General features: G+C 35.2%; 2 protein-coding genes across 3 annotated transcripts; one reads left to right on the plus strand and one right to left on the minus strand.

The window, feature by feature from the left end:
- Positions 1–6715: 6715 nt before the first annotated feature.
- Positions 6716–12610, minus strand: LOC113295804. 2 transcript variants are annotated; one of them, XM_026544131.1, is made up of 13 exons: positions 12315–12610; positions 12197–12229; positions 10484–10739; positions 9948–10382; positions 9757–9861; positions 9314–9616; positions 8827–9222; positions 8253–8353; positions 7872–7917; positions 7719–7756; positions 7586–7641; positions 7183–7285; positions 6716–7084 (listed from the first exon to the last, which is right to left on the minus strand). In XM_026544131.1, exons 3-9 carry the CDS (start codon positions 10733–10735, stop codon positions 7914–7916), a joined length of 1596 nt encoding a protein of 531 aa, XP_026399916.1. In that variant the 5' UTR covers positions 10736–10739; positions 12197–12229; positions 12315–12610; the 3' UTR covers positions 6716–7084; positions 7183–7285; positions 7586–7641; positions 7719–7756; positions 7872–7913. The 2 variants fall into 2 exon arrangements, with proteins under 2 accessions (XP_026399916.1, XP_026399915.1); XM_026544130.1 differs by lacking the exon at positions 7872–7917 and having other exon boundaries at positions 7719–7722.
- Positions 12611–13663: 1053 nt separating this feature from the next.
- LOC113294153 lies at positions 13664–14734 on the plus strand. Its single transcript, XM_026542570.1, has one exon. The coding sequence runs from the start codon at positions 13664–13666 to the stop codon at positions 14732–14734; it is 1071 nt and encodes a 356-aa protein (XP_026398355.1).
- The last annotated feature ends 8667 nt before the right edge of the window (positions 14735–23401 follow it).

Here is a 23401-nt window from a genome sequence, read left to right on the forward strand (position 1 = left end):
CAAAATCATTAAAAAAAAAAAAAACCGTCCCACCACCACCTCTCTCTTTTCCTTCTTCTTCTTCTTCCCTTACTCACTCCTTTCTGTTTTCATTCTTCTTCCTCTATCATTCTTCGTTTGAAACGATTAATCGTCGATTCAAAAAAAATACGTCGTCGATCAAATTCATTGTATAAAAGCACGAAAGCAAAGGAAAAACTAGGTCATTCTTTGTTGAATCAACATCCTATTGAAGTAGAGAAACCAACTTCAACTAATGAAGTGGTAAGTGAAGATGAAGAGCAATTGAATGAAGGAGATGGACCAGCCTCCCAGACTCCTGAGATGACAGCAATAAGGTATGAATCGAAATACCCACTGTTTATTTAAGCTCTTTCTCGATCTTTCAGTTGGTTTGGAAGATTTTAGGTCTGAAAAACAGTTTCAGAATTTGATTATGGCTGGGAGTTCTTTGATTCCCAGCCGTAAATATGTATCACGGTTGGGATATGTTGAATACCCAGCTGTTTAATTGTAACACGGTTGGGAGATATAAGAACTCCCAGCCGTTTTAATTTTCACGGATGGGAAATTGTTGAATACCCTGCTGTAATTCGAATGCATGTTTCAGCGGTAGTGGTAACGTCTAGGTTTTGTTGTCCGTAATTGGTTTTCCAAACCGTAAATAATAGTTTCCCATCCGATTTTATTGGGCGCCTAGGTCTTCCTATCCGTAATATGAGAAAGCAATGAAAAGAAAAAAAAATACCAGACGTTATGGTTTTTACGGCTTGGTCGATAAATCAACTTCCCATTCGTTATTATATTTGCGGCTGGGATTTTCTATTTATCCTAGACGTTTTTTATTTACGTCTTGGACTTTTGATAGTTATCCCATCCGTAATTCTGTTTTCGTCTGGAAATTTGTACACATCCTAGCCGTTGTGACTTATCTTGTTTTGCATTTTGGTCTGGTTTTTCTTTGAACAGAAAAGAAGAAAAGAGGAAGAGAAGATCAGTAGAGTAACACCTTCTAGTGAGCTCACTCCGCAACCCCGCCACGGAAAACCATTGGGTGCAAACGCAAGGAATACAAGTGAAGGTGTACTTGCTATTACTGGAGGAAATGATGGTGTTTCTCTTACTGGATGAAATGAAGGTGGAGGTGAGACTGTATGAAATGAAGGTGGAAGAAATGAAGGTGGAGGAAATCAAGGTGAAGTTGTTTCTGGAACAAATGAAGGTGGAGGAAATGATGGTCTTGCTGTTACTGGAGGAAATGAAGGTGGAGGAAATGATGATGTTGTTGTTACTGGAGGAAATGAAGGTGGAAGAAATGAAGGTGGATGAAATCAAGGTGTACTTACTATTACTGAAGTTGGCACTTCTAGTGGTTCTTCTATTGATAAAGGTAAAGCAGTGGTTGAGGAGGACAAGAAGGATGGAAAAAAGAAGTATCCACCAAAGGAAAATGCAAGAGAAATCACTGATGCCATGGAGTTTATACCTAGTAAAACTCCTAATAACTCAATGCAATGTACTCAAAGGATAAACCTGACTTTAATTTGGATGAAGGCTTATCTCTTTGTCAAATTTTTGTGTTATGCTATCCAAAGAAGGGAGAATAACGAAGGAATGGTGGTGTACCAAGTCAATCTTATTGGAAGACGATTTTTGAAATTTTTTTGTAGTGAAACAGGTAACCCTAACAACCGCGATGGGATTGAATTGTATCTTCGATTCTCAAACATACGCAAAAAAGTGGAAGAGTATATGGCTTTACTTCGTATGTGCAAGCAACTTCGACTTAGAGGTGAGACTGATGACGAAGTCGTAGCTCAAGCTAACAAGGAATGGAGAAAATGGAAAGGTTATAATTTCAACTTCGAAGCTCAAATGACCATCGTCAAAGATTTCTTGATACATCGGAAGGGATGTTACTAAAACCAACTTTGTAATAGGGATATATTAAGCATGTAATGAGTTTTATTTGGTTTAGTTAATGAAAGTATCATTAATTTTTAATCATATTAAGAATCCATTTTGAATCCAAAAATATTTCAACTTTCAAATCTAATTACGGCCGGGAAAGTTTGTATACCCAGCCGTTTTGCAGACTCAGGTAATTCATGGAAGAATTATGGCCAGAAGTTCCTAATGTCCCGTCCGATATTTTTAATCACTGCTGGGAGTTCCTAATATCCCAGACGTTTTAGTTATTTACGGCTTGGAATTCTTAATATCCCAACCGTTATGTGGTGTTTCGGCCGGGTCGACAAGTTTACCCAGCCGTCACTGCAGAAAATTCCAGATTTTTTTCAGATTTTCGACGGATTTGAACTGATAAAATTGATGTCTGGAGTTGATTATAAGGTTATCTTAAGTTTTGTGATGAAGAGTTTCGTCATTTGTCTTCAAAATTTGTCAATTCTTTTTTTCCAAAATCAACATTTATCCTTCTTCAAGACTCAATAAAATCAAGTTTTGATGATTAGTGTTTTGATTAGTCTAATCGATTCACTAAGACTGATTGGTTAGCTTAATCAATTTAATTAACACTAATCAAATGAAGGGTAGATTAGACAGTAGAGAAAAATATAGATAAGGGGTCTTATGGGTTGTTATTTCATGACTCCAAAAACCCCCAAAAACCCATCTGTTTTAAGCCCCAATAATAGGATTCATAATTTTACTGGTGAGAGAAGATAGTATATTATGGACATTCCAAGCATGAGTCTAATTAGGGAATGACTTTCTAGGCACAGCTCCTTTTTCTGGGAACCATGCATGTCGTGGTTAGGCTATCTGTGCTACAATTATAAGAGGGTGTCTTAAAGTTAGGAAACGATTAAGTTACCTTTTTAATTAAAAACATTTATTTTCTATCTATTCATTTATTTTCCAAATTGTTTTTTTCTCATTAAATAATTAAATAAAAATACTTTTATAAGAAATCATTTAGAAGCATGGCAACAGGCTGAATTCCGACGGCGTAATACATTAGTTGAATATGTTGTCGTGCTAGCCTACTAGCGAGCTCATGAGGAACCAACCAAGGGAGACGAAGCGGATAGTAGTTGGTTATGTCACAAAGGGGAGCAAACTAACTCTATCTTTCATGTTAAATTCTGGGATATTGCGTCATCGGGGATTGGAACCTGGGACCTCGTAGAGCGCATCAAATCTTTGAGAAACGGGAATGAATGGCTAAACTAGCTACCCGTTTTTTCAATATTTTTTAAATCTTTTTGAACAAAAAATACATTTTATTTTGTATTTCTTTGTGTTGGGTTCAATTAGAAGAAAAAAACAAATCTAGTCAAAATTGAGGTTTGGCTAGTAAAAAAAAAACATAGCCGAACCTTTATGTTGGTCAACCATTAAATTATCACAAAATTGATTAAAAAGACCAAAATCAACAATTCCTGGGTGAAAAAGACATGTGAAATTTGATACTGTTTAAAATGGACGAGAATGTAAAAATAGGCAGGATGTAAACAATTTCATCCTACCCATTTTCAAATATTTTTTTTATTTTTAATTTACATCAGGATGCATCCAGTTTCATCCTCGCTCTTTTTTAAGTTTAAGCCAGGATGAATCCAGTTTCATTTTTGCTATATTTTTGGTGTTCATTTCACCCATACTAATTTTTACTCGTCCATTAGAACCATGTTTTAAAAATATTTGGACAAATGACCCATTTTCCGTTATCACATCAAAAAATTGAGATCTATAATACTCTTGCATTGGTTGAGGTCTGTCGACTTTGTACACCATTCCGTTGTAAATAAACGATCTTATCATAGATCCATTGTGGTCTTGAAATTATATAATAATGGAAACATCAACCCTAGTCGCCATTTTTATATTTGGTTCATTTGTAAGTTTACCGGGTACGCCTTATATACCGCTTTTGGGCAGCCCTCTAAACAACTAAGATATCCATTCGAGGAACACGGGGACTAGTTGAAGTAATGTGATGAGCCTCATTATAGGGAGGCTCATTACATTACTTCAATTGAGATAATGAAAAATTATTTCTTAGTCGGAATCTTAGGTGGTTCTTGAGAAAAAATAGTGAAAAAAATAATCCCTAGAGTCGAGACTAAGAGGAATGTATAAACCAATGCTTCCATAGATTCAATCGTGGTTAACAATTATAGCTTCCACACCTGTTCATTTGGGATTAGCTCCGTTAAATTATGATCTATAATACAAACCAGAAGGGATTTTCGAGCCTTGGACGGTCGGATAACATTTTAAGAGACAAACATTACATCCGACCATCCCAATCTCATCTCATCGAAAGATATTTGATGGTTGTGGTATTTGTAACTTCTTTCATTATGAAACTAAATTTATTGTTCTTTAATTAATTTGATCACCTCATAACTCAAAGTATTAATTAAAATATTAAATGCTAAAAAAAAGAGGTAAATGTTTTAAACTATAAATTATTACAATAAAATTTTAGGGCTTATTAAAACAATTTACCTGACATTTTTATCAGATTATTTTTAATCAGTTATAAATGTAACGGGGTTTATAGTTATTTGGATGATAAACATTTAAGATTTTAATAGTTTGTAGTATTTATTTAAATCATTTTGAAAAATCCTAGCCATAATCTCCATGTTGGCTTTAAAAAATGATCCATCCATCGAAATTCGGCTACGAAAAAAGAAAAAAAGATAACTGAACCTAAGGTTCGTCTATGAAAAAATATCCTAGTCAAACCTCAATGTTGTTTTTGAGAAACAAACGACCCATAGAACTCGGCTAGGAAAAAAACTAACCAAACACGAGGTTCGGCTTCTAAGCTAAACTCGCCTAGAAAAAAAATTTATCGCCGAAACAGACCTAATAAAAATAGAACAAAAAAGAAAAAAAAACCGACATGCAAGTAAGAAGAAACAAGATTCCACTAATTTAAAAGCTTGCAGGAAAAAGGTAAGTTATGGGAACTACACATTCGTGATTCGTGTATTGTCATCTAATATGTTGTTCCTCGCAACGAGTCTACATTTTCTAAATTACAGATGAAACATCCTGCTGTTCCCAATTATGTTTTTTTCCTTGTTACATTTTGTTTTACTTCAATGGGGATCTTAATAATGTGCGACACTTCCAATTTCATGTTTAAGAAAATGCCACCATTTTTTTTCTTTTCAGAATTTATTTAATGTCACACATTTGACTTTTTTCGAAAAATAATTAACTTCTGTTAGTGCATAGGTGGAAGTTATTCAGCTTAGTAAAAGACATACATGCCTTGGAATCATCTCACTATACTAAGTTAAATCAAGTTATCATAGCGAGTCATTACCGAGTTAAGTCATGAGTCACCGCAACAATAGAGCACAACCCCAACCATTCTCATTGCAACAAAAAAACACAACCCCTACTCAACACCACCTCAATCCATAGCCTGGACTTCATCTGCAATACCTTTATCTTCTCAGCTTCAAGATCCATTATTCTCTTTCTAAAATCATTTGATCCATCACCACCCACTGCTCAAAATAGCATCCATCTACAACTATCCCCTGGATACCAGCACTTAATTCTCATTGCAATATAATTACAACACATAGCAGCATCAGTATACACTGCAATAACCATAACCCTTTAAAAATCTCTTCACCTGTAATTTGTACCTGCCCTAGACATTCATAGAAACAGTTCAATACATCCAATGATAGCATCATTCAGTTGCAACACCATCAACATCATACTTGCATCTCAACTTTAGTTCAAAGCACAACACCAACACAAGCTAACTGCAGGAGTTCCTGTACCTCGAATTCGATCTTAGACTCACCAATAGCTCAATTTGTAAATCAATTTCAAACAAAATCAAAATAATATAGCAGGCAGAAGCTCACAATAAGAACATAGATGACCCAAATGGTATTACTACCGAAGAATTAAATCAAAATTCTTGAAATTTTCCATTCAATTCAACCACTGAACTAGATATCTGCACCTTTCCATTAACATGAACCCCATTCATCTGTATCTTTCCTTTTATCAATTAATTTTAACAGATTTCCTCAACCTTGAATTTCAGATCCATTTTCACCTCTTCAGTAGCTTCTGCGTCACCTACACCTCAAACCAGTTCAAACCCTAACTCAATCATATCACACAAACCCTAATTTCATAATCCCAATCTTCCTTGTTCGAAACTGAATCCACCCTAGACGTCTTATCGATCTGCTCTCAACCACTAGTAACAATCCCTAACCTAACTCAGAAGCAAACCCATTGAGTAATTCTTCATAAACTCTCGTTTTCTCCTTAAAACGGCTTCATTTTCTCGATTTCTCCCCAAAGTTCTTCACGAATTGATCCCCTAACCCTACACTACACCAAATCGACGGTTTTGAGACATATATAAATGTTGGCATGATTTTTTGAGACACACACAAGTGTCTCATTTTGGCATAGGGAATGCTTTGAGACGAATTTAAAGATGCTTATAAACGTCTCTTAACTAAACTTTGAGACGTTTGTATGTGTCTCATAATTGTTTACCCACGGTTTGGTAAGTGAACCAAATTTCCATTTTAAGAGACGCAAAAAAAAAATGAGTGACTCTTATATACGTCTCAAATTAAAATCCGATTTAAAAAAAAATTATTTCAAAATTTCCTGCATCTGCACATTTGGTTTCCTGCACCAGAATACAGGTATCTAGCCACTCCATTCCAAATCATATATGAAACCACTATTCAATCCATTCTATTATATCACATATGGAATTGCAGCATTACATATGGATCCATCCATACAATCAATCGATACAATTACAGATGTAAGATGACTGAAATTTAACAAAATAAACTATAGATAACAAGTCTGTCTCTACAATTTGGGATCAAAATTGAGCATGTTTTGGGTTTCTTGTTCAATCAACCGGACCTCATCATGCGGGCATAGGCAGTGGATACATTTTCTACAAGAACTTGAGAAATAAGAAATTACCTATAACTTGTTCACTCAAATGGAACATTTCTAGGAGTAAATGGAACCTGATATAAATGGAACATCTCTAGGAGTTAGTTATCCAACTGTCTTCTTGATTTCCTTATAGTGGCACCTGATGTAAATGGAACATCTCTAAGAGTTAGTTTACATACCAAAGGACCAGAACTAAAACATGACAATATCAAATGGGAACAATTTGCAGACATATACCTTTACTGGAGCATCTTGTTCCGATATTTCCACTTTTCTTTAGTCCAACACCACCTAACATAAAGCTTCCCTTTTCGTCTTCTGAAGATTTTTCCAAGTCAGTCTGCAAAGAGAGACAACAGGATTAATGAAACATGTTAGGTACCTGGTACTATATACAGTTTTCAGTTGTGGAAACACACAGGAAAGCTATACCCAATGATGTGAAATAGGTATGTTAAAATCTGTGTTCATATTCAAATATTTCGAATTTCAGTGGTTGAAGCGCATAGAATGGATTAGTTATATGTGGATGGGTTGTTTAATGGTAAGTGGTAACAGAATGCTCAAGCTTCTAAAAAAATTATTGTACTTAAAACAATTATTGTACTAACTTCAAGACAAAGAAAGTATATAGTCATACCTCATCATATACTTTCTGTTGTGCCTTGGGTTGCTTCAAAGGCTTAGCCTTTACACCTACAAACAAAGAAATTTCCTAATCAGGATCCTTATCAAGAACATCATATATGAATAGATGATTTCAAGAATTTTACCTGGCTGGAAAGACCAGTAACAAATTCCAAAATCAGACCTGTTACACAAATTTCAAATAAGATGTTCTTGAGTAAAACACACAATTTTAATTGTTTGGAAGTAAAAGTACCAATTAAGATGCTAGAAAACAAATTCTCCGGATCTGCACCCACCAACATTTCAGGATTGCATCTACTTGTTCTTTTTCTTTAGCCTCAACTGAAGTTCAAACAAGCAAATCAAAACACAAGTTTGAAAATCATCATAATGAATATCAGAAACCCTACATAGCACAAACGGATATAAATGGCAAAATATGTTCAAAAGATACAAAAAGTAGCTATGTCCACACTTCTTCTTGCAGTTACAGCAATACCCAATTACATAAATGCACAAGATAATGGTGGTTCCCAAGTCATTCAGTCTTAAAATATTATACCTACTATTTAAACCAATTCTCATATGTATATTTACCGCCTCTATCATACATAGTCTACCTCTCATATGGTCATGAATTCATTTATAGGGTAGTAAGTGTGAAAATTTTGACTTACTTGTGGGAGATCATTATGTCCTGGTTGTACACTTGTATAGAATAGAATTGGACCTGAAAAGTACCATGTATGGGTAGCTCTCCTTCATGTACACCAACCAGCTGAAGATAAGAAAGGATACAGGATTAGTAGTTGATATTGAGAGGATAAATCAATCATTCTCCCTCCTCCTTTATCCGGTCTTGGGACCGGCAACGCAAGCATTGGCGGAGTTTAAAAGGTTTGGTGAACACCAAATTAATAAGATCATTATATTAGGTAAATATAGGCATTTACAGATCCAAAAAAAAAACCTAACCTCACTGTGCTAGACAACACTACTAAGGCTGGAACAACAAAAAAAGGACACTAACAAGCAAATTCTTAGATGCAACAAGTTGAATTTGCCATGTGCTAGTGTCGAACCTGTCCTTGCTGCACAAAAGATCTCAGCTAAGGATGAAATAACAAAACAAAAGACCAAAAAACAAGAATATACTAATGCTCAATGCTAACTGGTTGCTATGCTTGTGTTGAACCTATCATCGTTGCGCAAAAGAACACAAAAAGATCACAAACTAGGAAGATATTACACCTTTACCGGCACGAACCGCAACCTATCTTCAGACCAGATCAAAAAAGTAGATAGTTCCAGATCCTTAAAAAAGTTAACGTCATCTCCTTGTGGACCATCGCATACTAACGCAGACTGATCATGAACTTCCTTGACATAGACCTTCTTCTCTAATGGCTTAACCTTTCTACAATGAACATAATCGCCAGCAATAATACATCCTGATGCAACAACTCTTCTTCTATTATCTAGTAGTTGAACATGCAAGGAAGGAGGTTCATTGGTTACACTGTCAGCATGATCCAAGCTTTGATCAAGTTGATGACCTAAGTGAGAATTGGACCCTTTCTCTGGGCTAGGAGTGCCTACGCGAGATGGTGATGTAGGCGTCTTGCGTTTCATGCAGTTCAACATCTCCTAAGAACAAGAATAGATAAAATCATTGTCTATTAACTATTAAACCTGAACATATTTCCTACATTACGACAAGTCAGAACTTAAAACTTACCTTCAGTGCGCTGCCCAGGGACCCATATTCACCTTCAATACCAATCAGTTTACCGCCCATAAACCCCACATCGGCTTCGATTTTGTTTAATTTAAGAGCATTCTCATTATCTCTTTGTTGAAGGGCATAATGTGCAATTGCTGCCATTCCAACTTGCTTCTTCGACATATGGGATGAGTAGCCACGAATCCCACCACTTCGTTTTCTTCCAAACACCTCCTCTAGTTCAGCTGAAACCACATTACTAGAACTTGACTGATCTCCTTTCCCTTTGTTCCTCTCTACAGCCCCTGATACTTTGCCCTGCATTTAGAATGAGAAAATTTAGCTGCAGTAAGTACTATTTACCAATGAGATTAGAAAGACATAAAATAGTAGGTGCTGGTAGAAAAAATGTAGCTGCAATATATAAAAGTTACTTGTTACAAATAGAAATAACTTACATGCACTTCAAGTGCACTAGGATGGACAGTCCCATCACGTCTTAAATGTCCGTATAACCACTTCTCTATAGTCGACGGGGGTACCACTTTTTCGCTCATTTCGTCCTACAAATACAAACATAAATGGTTGGTTAATAGGTTGTTACTAGTATCTGAAGATCAAAAAGAAGATCAGGAACATGAATACTTACTAACTTATGCTTCTTGTTGTGGTATGTGCACCTCCCAAGTGTATGGTGGATAGTGTTCTTTGCTTTGCTCTCTGCATTCACCTTATTCTTTGCTATCTTTTCAGGATTTTTCTCCATATCAACAAATTCCTCCCAGATATTTGGATTAATACCATTAATCCCAGGTGGAACATCTGCTCTTACACTTTCCCAGATTTCTGGAGTGAGTTCTGGAAGTGCTTCATCTTCATCTTCCTCCTCAGCCTCAGGTATTTCAACTCCCTCCTTTATTGCTTGTTCTACTCTAAGAGATGCTTTTTCTGCTTGTCTAAGAGCTTTTACTATCCGTTTTAATGTCTGCCTTACTTCGTATTTGAATCGCCTATAATACGGTGGAAATGACACTTCAATGATTTCACGGCAGACTGCTGGGTCAACAGTCAATGAAAATTCACCCTAATATACACATTAAGATTGATAATCAATAATAGGATCTAATTTGACTTACACGTATAACATATTAATACAAGAAAAGAAATATAAGTTAGTAAGAATACCATCAGAGCATTCCACACGTCGTCTTTAAAATTGACAGGGACCAACCTCCACTCCTTGTATGATTTAGGAATATGAGTCCTTATGAGCTCTCCTACCCTAGTAGAGAATCTCGCTGCCGCATCTCCTTCGATCTTGCCAGCAATATGGACTTCAACAATCAGCTTCGGTTTTGCTGACGAGCTGGATACATTTTGCTGCGATGATGTGGTAGCTGATGTAGACGGACCAGAACTGCTTCGATTGGAAGACATTCTACTGCAAAAAAAAAAGTGAAATTTCAGTTAAATGATAACACAATCAAGTAATACAATAACCCATTCAAAGAGAAAAATGCTCATATTAGTCACAATAAACAATACATGCCAGAACAACCACATTCAAAAATATATTAAACTGCTCTACATTAAAGCTATAGAACAATACCAACAGACCATATTCAAAGAATGAAACATAAAGTAAAACTTCAGTTGGTTAACAGGTTGTTCTAAAATGAGCCAAAACACAAAGACTAATTTTCCTACAACACCATCAGAAGCAAATTACACCCGTTGAACCAATAACACAGCCAAGTTGGGCTCATCCACAGTTACAGACTGAATTTCTTCGAAATTAGTCTTTATTAAGTCGTCCACATGTGTTGTCATGCCATTGGTGAGTGAATCACAACGGACCAATCAGGATTCTTCAAATCTTGCGAATAAAAAACTTGCTTGGCCTCAAAGTCCATTATAGCAGTTTCATCAATGTATTTGTCTATGCTCTTGAACCTATTCAAGTTTACCACCACCAGGTTTGAATCTGGGCAGAGTTTACACCCAAGACTCTTTCTTTCCACCTTCACCCAGTCAAAATCGATAAAATCAGACACCCCTTTTCTATAGACATCACTAAACCTATCTTCTTCATTCATCCAACCTTTCTACCCTACTGACACCATTCTACAACAACATGACATAGTATGTTAATCAAGGACGAAACACAATAGTTAACAATCTTCACACAAGCATCAACACCAACAGAAACTAAAATTGTAACAGAAGGGTTCTTTTTTAATACATTACTAAAACAAGACAAACCAAGATATATGGTCTCTACATCAACTACAAACAAAAAGATTCAACATTTATGATTGTAATTTATTAACCTTGAGAAATAATGATGAATCTGAATTTAAAGTTCTACAACTTAAACTGAAATTCGATAAACACCCAAGTTTAAGAAAGTGTTTAATTTCTATGTGATTCAAAAACAAAATCATATGAAGAATATACCATTAGCTTTAATAACATGAATTAAAAACCACCTAAAACATGGCAAAGACCTGATGAAGCTGTGCCTAGAAGAAGCATCTCACAGACTTGCATTAATATTCATTTTAATATACTGACAGAAAAACAAGTACACTCAACACTTCCCAACTGCAAGAACATGTTAAAGACTAAACACCTCTATCATACTCATGAACCTTATTCTCTAAAATAAATATCAAACACTTTATAATAACAACCAAAACTCACAGATCCACAGTGAAATGGAAATCATTTCTACTAAATATCAAGCAAAACTCACAGAACTTTATTCTCTAACTCAACACTCAACACTTCTACAACTGCAAAAACACTGAATATCAAGTACATAACCCTCAAAAGGAAATCAGTTCATAAAAACATAAATCAAACATACAACTTTCAAAATATGCTTAGAGGTAATACCTGAATCTTCAAGGATTTTACTTCAATCTTCTTCTGCGAATTTCAAAAACAAAATTAGAAATCAAATTTTAGGGTTTATCAACCAAATTTCGATTTCTGTAAAAAAGATCTTTCTTACCTGAGGATAGAGATTCCTAGGGTTTCTACTTCTTCAATTGAATCTGCTTCTGAGAGTTTCAATCTAAGAGAAAAAATAAGTTTACAAAATCAAAGATTTTGATTCCTAAAAGGGTTTTTCATATGAGTTTTTAGGCTTAGAAAATCATAAATCAGTAGAAGATTTTGGTTTAATTTCTCATTTCGGTTTGATTTAGGTTTCTCTCGAATTGTCTAACCCAATTTCACTCATTTTTTTCTCTGGTTTTTTTGAGCGGAGAAGAGTTGAGTTCGAGAAGAGACAAGTGAGAGAGACAGAGTTGGACGAGTTTTTTTTAAGGACCAGATTTTTATTTAATACTCCCTCCGTCCCTGTATAAAAGGCGGAGAAGTGTAAATCTCGTCAAATAAGAAAAAATTTAGTTTTCCTAAATTTTCCTAATACTACCTGATTTGCCTATATTTACTGTTATGGTAATTAATGAATATCTCTTCAAATAAGAAAACTGTGTGTTCATTGGAAGGTTACCCATATCAAATATTCTCTAATATTCTGTTACTTAAAAGAGCCTATATACTCCGTGAAGAAAAAAAAACTCGAACCATTCTCTTCGTCTTCCACCTCCTCCCCTAGTTTTTAGTTCAATCCCATTGATGATCAACAATTCTTCTGTTCTCTCTTCATAAACCAAAATTTTACCCATAAACCAAGATATATTGGAGGCAAAACATTGGAGCCAAAATTTTAAACCAAAATTTTGAAATTTCAAGTTTCCAAATGTTAATCACAACCTACAGGAGCTCAAAATCAATCAAATTTTTCTGAGTAAATTTCAAAATTTGAAATTTTCAGAATTGCTTAATTGGTTTGAAATTTCTTTTTTGGAGCCAAAATTATTTCCAAATTTAAAGCTAAAGATATGTACTGTTTCTATAAATATGGTGTTAGAAATCTTTTGTTACCAAACAAAGAGAGATGGAAATTGATTTGAATCAATTGCCAGAAAATAATGATAACTTTAATTTACCTCCACCTCCCCCTCCCCCACCCCCTCCTAATCCTCCTGATTTGAATCTACCCGCAGAAGAAGAGCCGATTTTTCCTACCAACATACAGTGTAACAAGAGAAAAAATCTCACTATTGATAAAATAGACTAATCATACAAATGCTTTTTAATGAAACTATTCATGATAAGTTACCAAGAGGTGTGTTGTTAAAGGTTGCTAATCATTTTTTTGTAGGGAAAAGATCCGTTGAAAGACTTTGGCGTGCTGCAAAAAAACAGTATTCAAAATGGAAGTCCTGCTAATGTTTCCTCAAGAATGCCCAAAAAGATTGGTCGCAAAAAAAAATACAGATTGATCTGGAGATGATGAGCTTGATTCCTTTCCGTCGGAGAACAAATATAAGATCAACAGCAAAGGCTTTGGGGATGTCAAAGACCACTGTTTGGAGAAGAATCAAAGATGGAAGTATTAAAGCACACTCAAATGCTATTAAACCAGGCTTCTCACTCAAAACAAGAATAGCAAGACTTAAGCATTGTCTCGAGATGCTAGATGAGAGTGTATCCCCAGCAGTATTTTCTGGTATGTACGACCGTATTCACATTGATGAAAAGTGGTTCTATATGTCTAAGACGACTCAAAAGTATTATCTTCATCCAATGGAAGCGCCGCCGGTACGTAGATGTACCAGTAAGAATTTTATTCCAAAAGTTATGTTTTTGTCGGCATTAGCTCGTCCCCGATATGATGAATACGTAAATACTCCATTCGACGGGAAAATTGGAATGTGGGCGTTCATTTTTATGGAGGCCGCAAAGAGGAAAAGAAAAAATCGAGTTGCAGGTACTCTTGAGATGAAACCGATTAAGTCAATCACACAAAAGGTTACTCGCGAGTTTTTGATCAACAAACTACTCCCTGCTATCATACAAAAATGGCCACATGACGGTCGTACAATCTTCATTCAACAAGATAATGCAAGGCCACACATTGCTATTGGTGATGAACAATTTTGTGAAACTGTTCGAGAATTTGGATTGGATGCGCGCATATGTTTTCAACCTCCAAATAGTCCAGATTTAAATGTCAATGAGCTTGGATATTTTAGATCTATAGATGAACATCAACACTCCGAGGCTCCAAATACCGTGCCTGAATTGGTTGCGGGCGTGGAAAAGTCTTTTCGAGAGTATCCAAGTTACCTGATAAACAAAGTATTTCTAACGTTACAAACGTGCATGAATGAAATATTAAAGAAGAAAGGAGATAATGATTATTATATCCCACATATGAAGAAAGATCATTTGATTAGAATTGGTGAATTACCAACTTGCATTCAGTGTGACAGTGAAGTCATAACCGCAGCAAAAGAAGCGCTTGAGGCTCTACAACATCAACTATATCAACAAGAAAATGAAACACCACATGAATGATCTTCACATTTGTCTTTATAGTATTGGATTATTTAGATTTTTTTTCATTTTAGTTCGTCAGTATTGGCGTTTTTAGATTAGTTTTCATTTCAGTTTATCAGTATTGGAGTCTTTAGGTTAGTTTTCTTTTTAGTTTTCAGTATTGGAGTGTATGGATTAGTTTTCTTTTCAGTTTGTCAGTATTGGAGTTTTTAGATTTGGTTAACTTTCGTTTCTACTGTATGTTAGTTTTCGTTTTTTTATTCCTTTCTTGTGAAGGATTTAGTTTTCTGCAAGTCCTAAAATATCAATAGACATATATACACAACCAATGCAAACAATAATGGTTTAAAGACTATAGATCAAAAAGAAAAAAGATAGCACGCGAAAATGTTTTATGCCAGCCCATGTTACTGTAACTTTTTGAAGGTAATATTGCCTACAAATCCAACATATAGCTGCAGTTGTGCATGATATAGAGCATGAGTTCTTCCCTAAGAACCTGCTACATTTCTAAAAACAATATTAACCTAGTTGGTGTTTTTTTTTTGGCTGCTGGTATGCCTACTTATGTTTTACACGGCCGTACAGCTATAGCCTATCTATCTAAACACAGTGAATTATCAACCATGGACCACATTTTGGATCCATACAATTGACCTTGTACAAATCGATAAGGATGAGATCATTTTTCATTTTATCATCACTGTTTATAAAAGATGGAAGAACAAATAAGCACACATAAAACATGAAAGAATATGTAATATATAATCTCATCTGGCATACAACACATATACCAGTACACAAGAATATGTAATCAAAAAGAAAAAATAAAGAATTTGTTAAGACAATTTTTTTTCATTGATAGAGATGATTAAACTTACAGTAGATAAGTTTTCCAAAGAAAACCTTTTTAATTGACTCCATCGAACAGAAACTAATGAAACCAAAATAAACTAGCCATGAAACCCTAGATAAATCTTAACATAGAGCATACCCGGTGATGGTTTTTAATCAAAAAACTTTGGCAAATATATCTTCACCATATCATAAATGACCGATTGACGTTCCATCATCTCAGTTTTGTTACGTTCCATCATCTCAGCAAACTCACGATCCATCATCTCAGCAAACTCACGTTCCATCTTCTCAAGTTCCATCATCTCAGAAAACTCACTATCCATTATCTCAGCAAACTCACGATCCATCATCTCAGCAATCTCACGATCTATCATCTCATCAATCTCACTATCCATCTTCTCAATTTTCTCACTCATTGTGTTTGAAGAGAAGTTAAGAAATTCCACATAATAAAAAGAAAAAAGAAATATGAAGAGATTCATGGAAGAAACCATATTGATGGGAATGTTTTGTATCAGTAATGCTCCTAGGGAATCACTGTTAGCATTGAATGGGAATGTTTTGATTATTCTAGGGAATCACCGTTAGAAATAACTAGCTTTGCTGATACCCGTAAGCATAAATAAGGGTAAACATAGAAGAATTCACATCGGGAGTAGATTTCTGCCTATATATAGGTACTACAGATTTACATTTCTCCGCCTTTTATATAGGGACGGAGGGAGTATTAAATATTGTCTGAATTTCAAAACAACCCAAAATAAAGGTGGGAACAAAAATAAATGGTGGGAATAAATGAAAATCATGTTTCAAATAATTTGGTGTGAGACAAAGATTTGGAGGGGAAATTTGAGGAGAAAAAAATGTTGGGGGGAAATTTAAGAGGGAAAATAATGTGAGAGATTTAGAAAATTTGAAAGGGAGGGAATTTTGGAGGGAAGTAATTTGGAGTTTTGAATGGGAGATAAAATGGAATTATAATGAAAAAGAAATGATAAATGAGATATATATTAAAGCTATTAAATTTTGAAGAGACACATTTTAAGACACTTGTAAGAGTAGTTGAAAAATTAGAATTAAAGTTACTCATATTTTTGATTTGAGACTCTTATATGAGTGGAAGCACTTAAGACATATATATGTGTCTCAAACCCAAAAGTCGATATGTCTCAAATCGGGCCATATGGTGTAGTGCTAACTCTGAAATAAAAAGCATAACTTTATCTCTATAGGGAGAAGAAGAAGATTAGAAGAAGGAAAAAGAGGTGGTGATTATGGTGGTTCTGATGGAGATGAGATCATGGATTAATTCATGGCTGCCGCTGTGAGTGAAGTGAGTGAATAAAAAAGAAGAAACTGGATACGAAGGATAAATGGGAGAAGATGAACATTTGCTTGACTTGTTCAATGATTATAGACCGTTTTGGTGGGTCTTGACGGAATATTTAACGGTTGTGGTATTTTATAAATTCTAAAAAAAATAATGACACTTTCTTAAACCAGAAATTGGAAGTGTGGCATTTTTTTTTAAATTCCTTACTTTAATAGTAAAAAAACAGGATTTATATAATCGTGTATTGAAGATAGCATGCATGTATCGTTTGGGTAATCCAACGGTCATCATTACTTTTTCCTATATGATATGTTATCATCCTTGAGACATTTTATATCTACCTTTGTGAATCGTGCTAAAAGCAACAAACTATATCTTTCACAATACAATGTTATTCGGGTTGTATAGACACAAAACTAATATTGTCTACAACTACTCACGGATACTCACCACCATAAAACCCACTCATCGCCATTTTTTCTTCCACCAGCACTAATATTATTACCTCCTCCACTACTCAACCGCATCCACCACTTACTAACACCCGCACCGCTTTTACCTGATCCACTGCCATTAATAATGTCTTTTTATGTATTTTTTGTTAAAATTATTTATTAATGCAATTATGTGTTTATTAGGTTGATTAAGAGAAATGAAAAATTAATAAATCATTAACACCAATTAATAAGAAACTAATACTAATATTTAAATAAACAAGCCCCTACAGTAAATTAATGTACATGTCTAGTGTTTCAGCAGGGGTGTTAATTGAAAATAAAGTACGTATAATTATGTAAGATTATTAATTGAAAATAGTTTCTAGTCAAATCCTTCTGGATTTTGAAACATAAGCTTAAAAAATAGTTCCCAAGCCCAAGGACAAGCCCACATAACCAAGTCCAGCCCCAAATTTCGTATGGTGAAATAATCTTTCAGGCTAAGACCTATGGGTTAAATTTGGCTGCCAGATTATACAAAAGCGTTGCAGATTACACAAAAAATATTACCTAATTCTTTAACACTACTTCTCGTTCCAAATACAAGAATGGCTGGTACGCGCTTTTGCGCGTGCTGTTACTCCTGGCCATGCCGACCTAATTCAAAACAGACCCGTATTCTCAATTTAATCCTAGCCATCATCTTATAAAATTATTTACCCATTGATCTTAGCAACTCACCCTAGGTATAAACCCAAAACAATTTCTTCTCCATTGATAGGCCACTAACTACAACACCTGCATCATCCCACCCCACCCCACCCCAAAATCAATATCTTCATTTACTTCTTCTAGTTTTCCTTCCACAGCAACGACAGTGATTCCTTGAATCACAACATCATCATCATCTTCTCATAGTCGAATAAGTACCCCCAACAATCACATATATGTAGTGAAATTGAGTTTTTTTTAATACAGTGTTTGATTTAAACAATTGAAGTTTGATTTAAACAATTGAAGGGAATAAGTACTAATTTTTGTTGGTTTTACAGATGATATTTGGAGATCAACCGATTAAACTACAGAGCCATTAATTAAAGAGAGTGGAGGAGAACTAGTTTCCACGACTCGCCTGATCCAATAACTTAACTTGTTGTTATGCCCCTATTGTAAATGTATGCACCGGGGAAACATAACAATGAAAATAACTTACTAATTTAATTACTTTTATGCCCCCGTCAAATTATACAAAATGTGTGTGATGAATTTAAAAGAAGGGGTAAAATGGGTATATAAATTTGCAGCTTCAACAAAGGGTGTTCCCTTTATATAATAGAATAGATATCTCGCATTCCAACTACTAGCGAGATAGTTTCGCTGAATAATTGAGTGCGGAGAAAATCAACTTTTTGCTGTTCAATTCAACGCAGATTGATTTATTTTTTGATCCAACGGCTGAGATGATTGCGTTGTTCAGCATGGCCGCTGAAAATGCTTAAGCGCATCTAGATGATAGATTAAAATTGTCATAAGACCTGAAGAGGTTAATCTAGCTTCCAATCTAAATGCTACATTAGAAGACCATATGAATTAATCTAATTAAATTACTTCACTCATTTTGGGAAATTTTGATCGTATTGCTAGAAATGATGGAAGATTGCGGGCTTTGTGAATCATAAAACAACAGATCGCAGGATTGTACATAAAAAGTCTCGTCAAATTTGGCTTTTCTCATAGATATCCGGTCAACTGGTTCATAATCTTTCCATTTGTTTGGATTCTCATTCGTTCTTGAAATATGGACCACAACCTTTTTTTTTTCTTTTCTTTTTTAGAAAAGGAGATTTCGCTCGATATATTGATAGAAAAGAACCGTACTCTCTATATGGAGAGTTACGATATATCATTACATCTTCATTCCAGTTTTGAATGTTTAGATAAGTTAGGATAGCCCATAAGTTACTATCATTCTATACATGTTTAATTGCATACTTGTCACAAAATACATCTATTTTTGCTGCCCAGATGATACTAGTTCTCGTAACTAAATTAAAGTCCTGAACTAGAAAATTTATCTCAAAGTTAGTATTATTTCTAAAGTCTGTAATGATCTTATATCGTTGTTGTCTTCCTTTTGCATACTTTCCAATAAGCATTAATAGAGTCGGTTAGGAATCGCTCCTAAACGAAATGATATGTCCACTCCATTCTGTTGCCCATCTGAAAGCTGCTTCAGCTCCCACTTCCTCTAGTTCTTCTCTGGTTGAACAATCATCGTACAAACCTCTGGCTTCTCTGGTGTTACCTGCATAGTCACAAAGAGTTAGTCCAACAGCTGCTTTTGCAGTGGAGTCCATCATAGTCAAGGCAATATTTACTTTCATACACAGGTTCTTATTTTGGTCTTCTTTTTGTTGAGTAATAATCTGAAGAGCCTCATCATTGTTTGGGTTATAATAGAGTGACTGCATTATGTTGTAACCTTGTTTATGAACTGTCATATAAGAACTAATGAACTTGATTATGATGTTCGCCGTAACTGCACTATTTTGAGGTTTATTATTGAAAGTAATGTTACACCTTTCATTCCAAATATGCCAAATGATAATACCGCACATTACATGCCAATATATTCTATAGTCCCCTCTATCAGGGTTCTCAAAACAGTCGTTTAACCATTCAAGAAATGTTGTAGTTCCATTTGTAACAAATTTTTTATCAAAATTAAAATGCATCCAAACCTGTGTAGCATAGTTGCAGTCCAAGAAAAGGTGTATTAGAGTCTCTTGTCCCTCGTTACAGAGGTTACAAGTTGTGTTTATACCTCTCATACTATTGGGGAGAATTGCATGAGCATCTTTCCAAATAAATTTTTTGACAGAGGGAGTTGTATCCATGCTCCATATCCTATTCCAGTTCTGATCTGTATTTCCATATTTATTAGTCTTGTTATATAGATATTTCACAGAGAAAATACCTTTTTCATTTGGCGTCCAGGTAGCCGTATCTAGGGCTGCACACTAACCGCACCGAGACCGCACTAATCGCACCGAAACCGCACCGAACCGATGATCCAACGGTCGGTCACGGTTTTCATTTTAATAATTGTTAGATCTACGGTTCGGTGAACGGTTCTACCCATAATCGCACACTAACCGCACCGAACAACCGATTAATAGGGACCGTCGATTAGTTTTTATCCTGATTAATCCTAGCCGTCTAGATTAAAGCCTCCACCATATATATTTTGCAACCCTAATCTCTTCGTCATTTTCTCTTCTTCGTTTCTCTTCCTCTCACTCTTCATTTTCCCTTCAGCCTTCACCTGAATCACCTCAGTCGCCTCCACCACCAGTAGACAGCAGACCACCACCACCTCCATCAAGAGCACCACCACCTCTATGGATCTATCTAGTAAGTAAATAGATATCATGTTCTATTTCTCATTCTCGTTTCGATTGATTTGTTTGTTTTTCAATTTCTAGGGTTTTTTTTTTTAATTATTCTTCTGTTAGGACTTAGGGTTTCTTTTATCGAAATCGTTTGCTTGTTGTTTTGTGTTTATCAATCAATTTATTTTGTCAAATCTTATTTTTCTGATTACAGTCATGGGTTTTTTATTTTAGGTTTTGGTTGAGTTAAGGGGAGGAACTCAAGGAACGAGTCTGAAAGCTATTATCATTCAGTTTAAGTTAAGGGAGGGAAGGAGTCTGATTACAGGTAACTACTAACTAGTCCAATCTTCATTTTGACTTGTTCTGGTTTTGAACTTAGGGTTTGTTGATGTAAAATGTTTTGAAAAAGGTTTATTGATTAATGAAGTGATTTATGATCTGTGACTGTGTGAAAAAGGGTTTTAATGGGTGTTGAATTAGTCAGGTTCACTCTTAAATTGAAAGAGCAGTTTGGATTTTGCTTGTGTAATTGAGATATTAATGGTATGTGCCTGAAATTGAATGAATAGTTTGGATTTTGGTGGAGATTTATCATGTTTGATGTGATGAAAATCATATCCAAATTATTTTTTCAAATTTTGTTGTATTAATAACTTTGTAGGTGCTAGCCATTTCCAACTTTTGTTGTTTGGTTTTAATTAAAATTGAGTTAGATGGCATCATGGCAGGCAATGTCACTCACATGAAGTGATGTTTCATTATCAAGTTCAGAATCAGAACTAACTTGATTGTTTTAAGAAATATGTGTGCTTGTATTAAGAAGTAAGAACTAACTTGTTTACCTTTGGCAGGGCAATGATTGGATCAAGTTCAGCTTCATTATCAAGCTGCAAGATGGCAAATGCATCTCGCTTTCCATCCACTGCAGCTGGTTCTACTGATTTGACATTATCTATAACACCTCAAGTTGATGCTACTCAAGAAACACAAGCTACACAGCAGGCTACACAGGACCCTGCACCTGAAGTTGTACCGAAGAAGTATGGGAAAACTAGATCAAAATTTTGGAATGACTTTACAAGGATCAGCGAAGAAAAAGCACAGTGTAAGCATTGTCACAAGAAATTGCAAGCACATAGTAGAGGAAATGGAACTTCCAGCATGAAGACACATTTAGGCACATGTCCAGAGAATCCCAACAAGAAGCTCAAGGGACAAAAGAGTTTGGTGTTTCCACCACCAAGGCCTGGACAGTCATCACAGCTGGTTGCTGTAAGTTATGACAAGGATATGTGTAGAAGAAGATTGACTGAGTTTGTCGTCATAGATGAACTGCCATTTAAAATTGTAGAAGGAGAAGGGTTTAGAAGATATAGTGAACAGCTTGAACCTAGATTCAAGGTGCCAAGCAGGATGACCATTTACAGAGATCTTTTAATTATGTACAAAGATGAGAAAGAGAAGCTGAAGAAATACTTCAAGGAAAGTAAACAAAGAGTCTCTCTTACAACTGATACATGGACCTCTCCAAACAACTTCAATTATATGTGTGTGACAGTGCACTTTATTGATATCCATTGGAAACTTCAAAAGAGGATCATCCTGTTTTGCTTGATCAAGGGTCATACTGGAGAGGAGATTGGGAAAATGCTTGAGAAATGTTTGCTGGATTGGGGTCTAGAAGATCTTTTTGGTCAGTGCAAATAGTGTCGCAATTGAGTATCTTCAAACCAGTGTCATCAATTGGACAGGAGCAGTAGTGAGAGCTCAATACATGCAGGTATAATTACTTTTCTTAGCTCTATTGCTATGTTTATTATATACTTCTAGTAGGTTGATGGCATATATATTCAATATGAAACTTGAAACTGACTCAATATGAAAACTGATTCTAGTAGGTTGTTTAAGTTACATTTTAGTGTAGGTTGATCAAGGTACATGAAATGACATGCTTTATGATATTTCTTTGTGCTTGTTACTGATTTTTTGATGATATTTCCTTGTTCCATTCTTATCAGGTAAGGTGTGTTGCGCATGTTCTTGCGCTTGTTGTCAAAGATGTTGTGTTGTTGTAACACAAGTCAGTTGGAAGGATCAGATCAGTTATCAAGTTTGTTACCGGTTCTCCCTCTAGGTTGGCCAAATTTAAAGAATGTGCTTCTCTCGAGAAGATTGATTGTAAGAAGATGGTTTTCCTTGATGTGAAGACCAGGTGGAATACTACGTATCTGATGCTTCAAGCTGCCATTCCATACGAAAAGGTATTTAAGAGGTTAGAAAGGGAGGACAAGAGCTTTCGTTCTAAGTATATTTTCAAAGAATCTGAAAGTGAAGCTTTACCTAATACCGATGATGATACTTTTGTAATTGATAATGAAGATTATTATCTTAGTTCATCTAGTGAATCTGAATGTGAGGGAGATGTATCTAGAAAGAAGAATATTAAGAAAAAGAACGAGCCCCGTCATCATGCTCCCTATGCTGCAGACTGGTCATATGCTAGGTGTCTTGTTAAGTGTTTAAAAATATTCTTTGATGTTACTGTTAAGTTCTCGGCTTCAGTTCAGGTTACTTCACATGAATTTCTATGGCAGTTGGCATTGATCCATTAACAGTTGGTTCGTCTTAGAGCTATAGGAAACCGAGATCCTCATATTCTAGG

The sequence above is a fragment of the Papaver somniferum genome, chromosome 7 (assembly GCF_003573695.1).
Source record: "Papaver somniferum cultivar HN1 chromosome 7, ASM357369v1, whole genome shotgun sequence".
Classification (NCBI taxonomy): domain Eukaryota; kingdom Viridiplantae; phylum Streptophyta; class Magnoliopsida; order Ranunculales; family Papaveraceae; genus Papaver; species Papaver somniferum.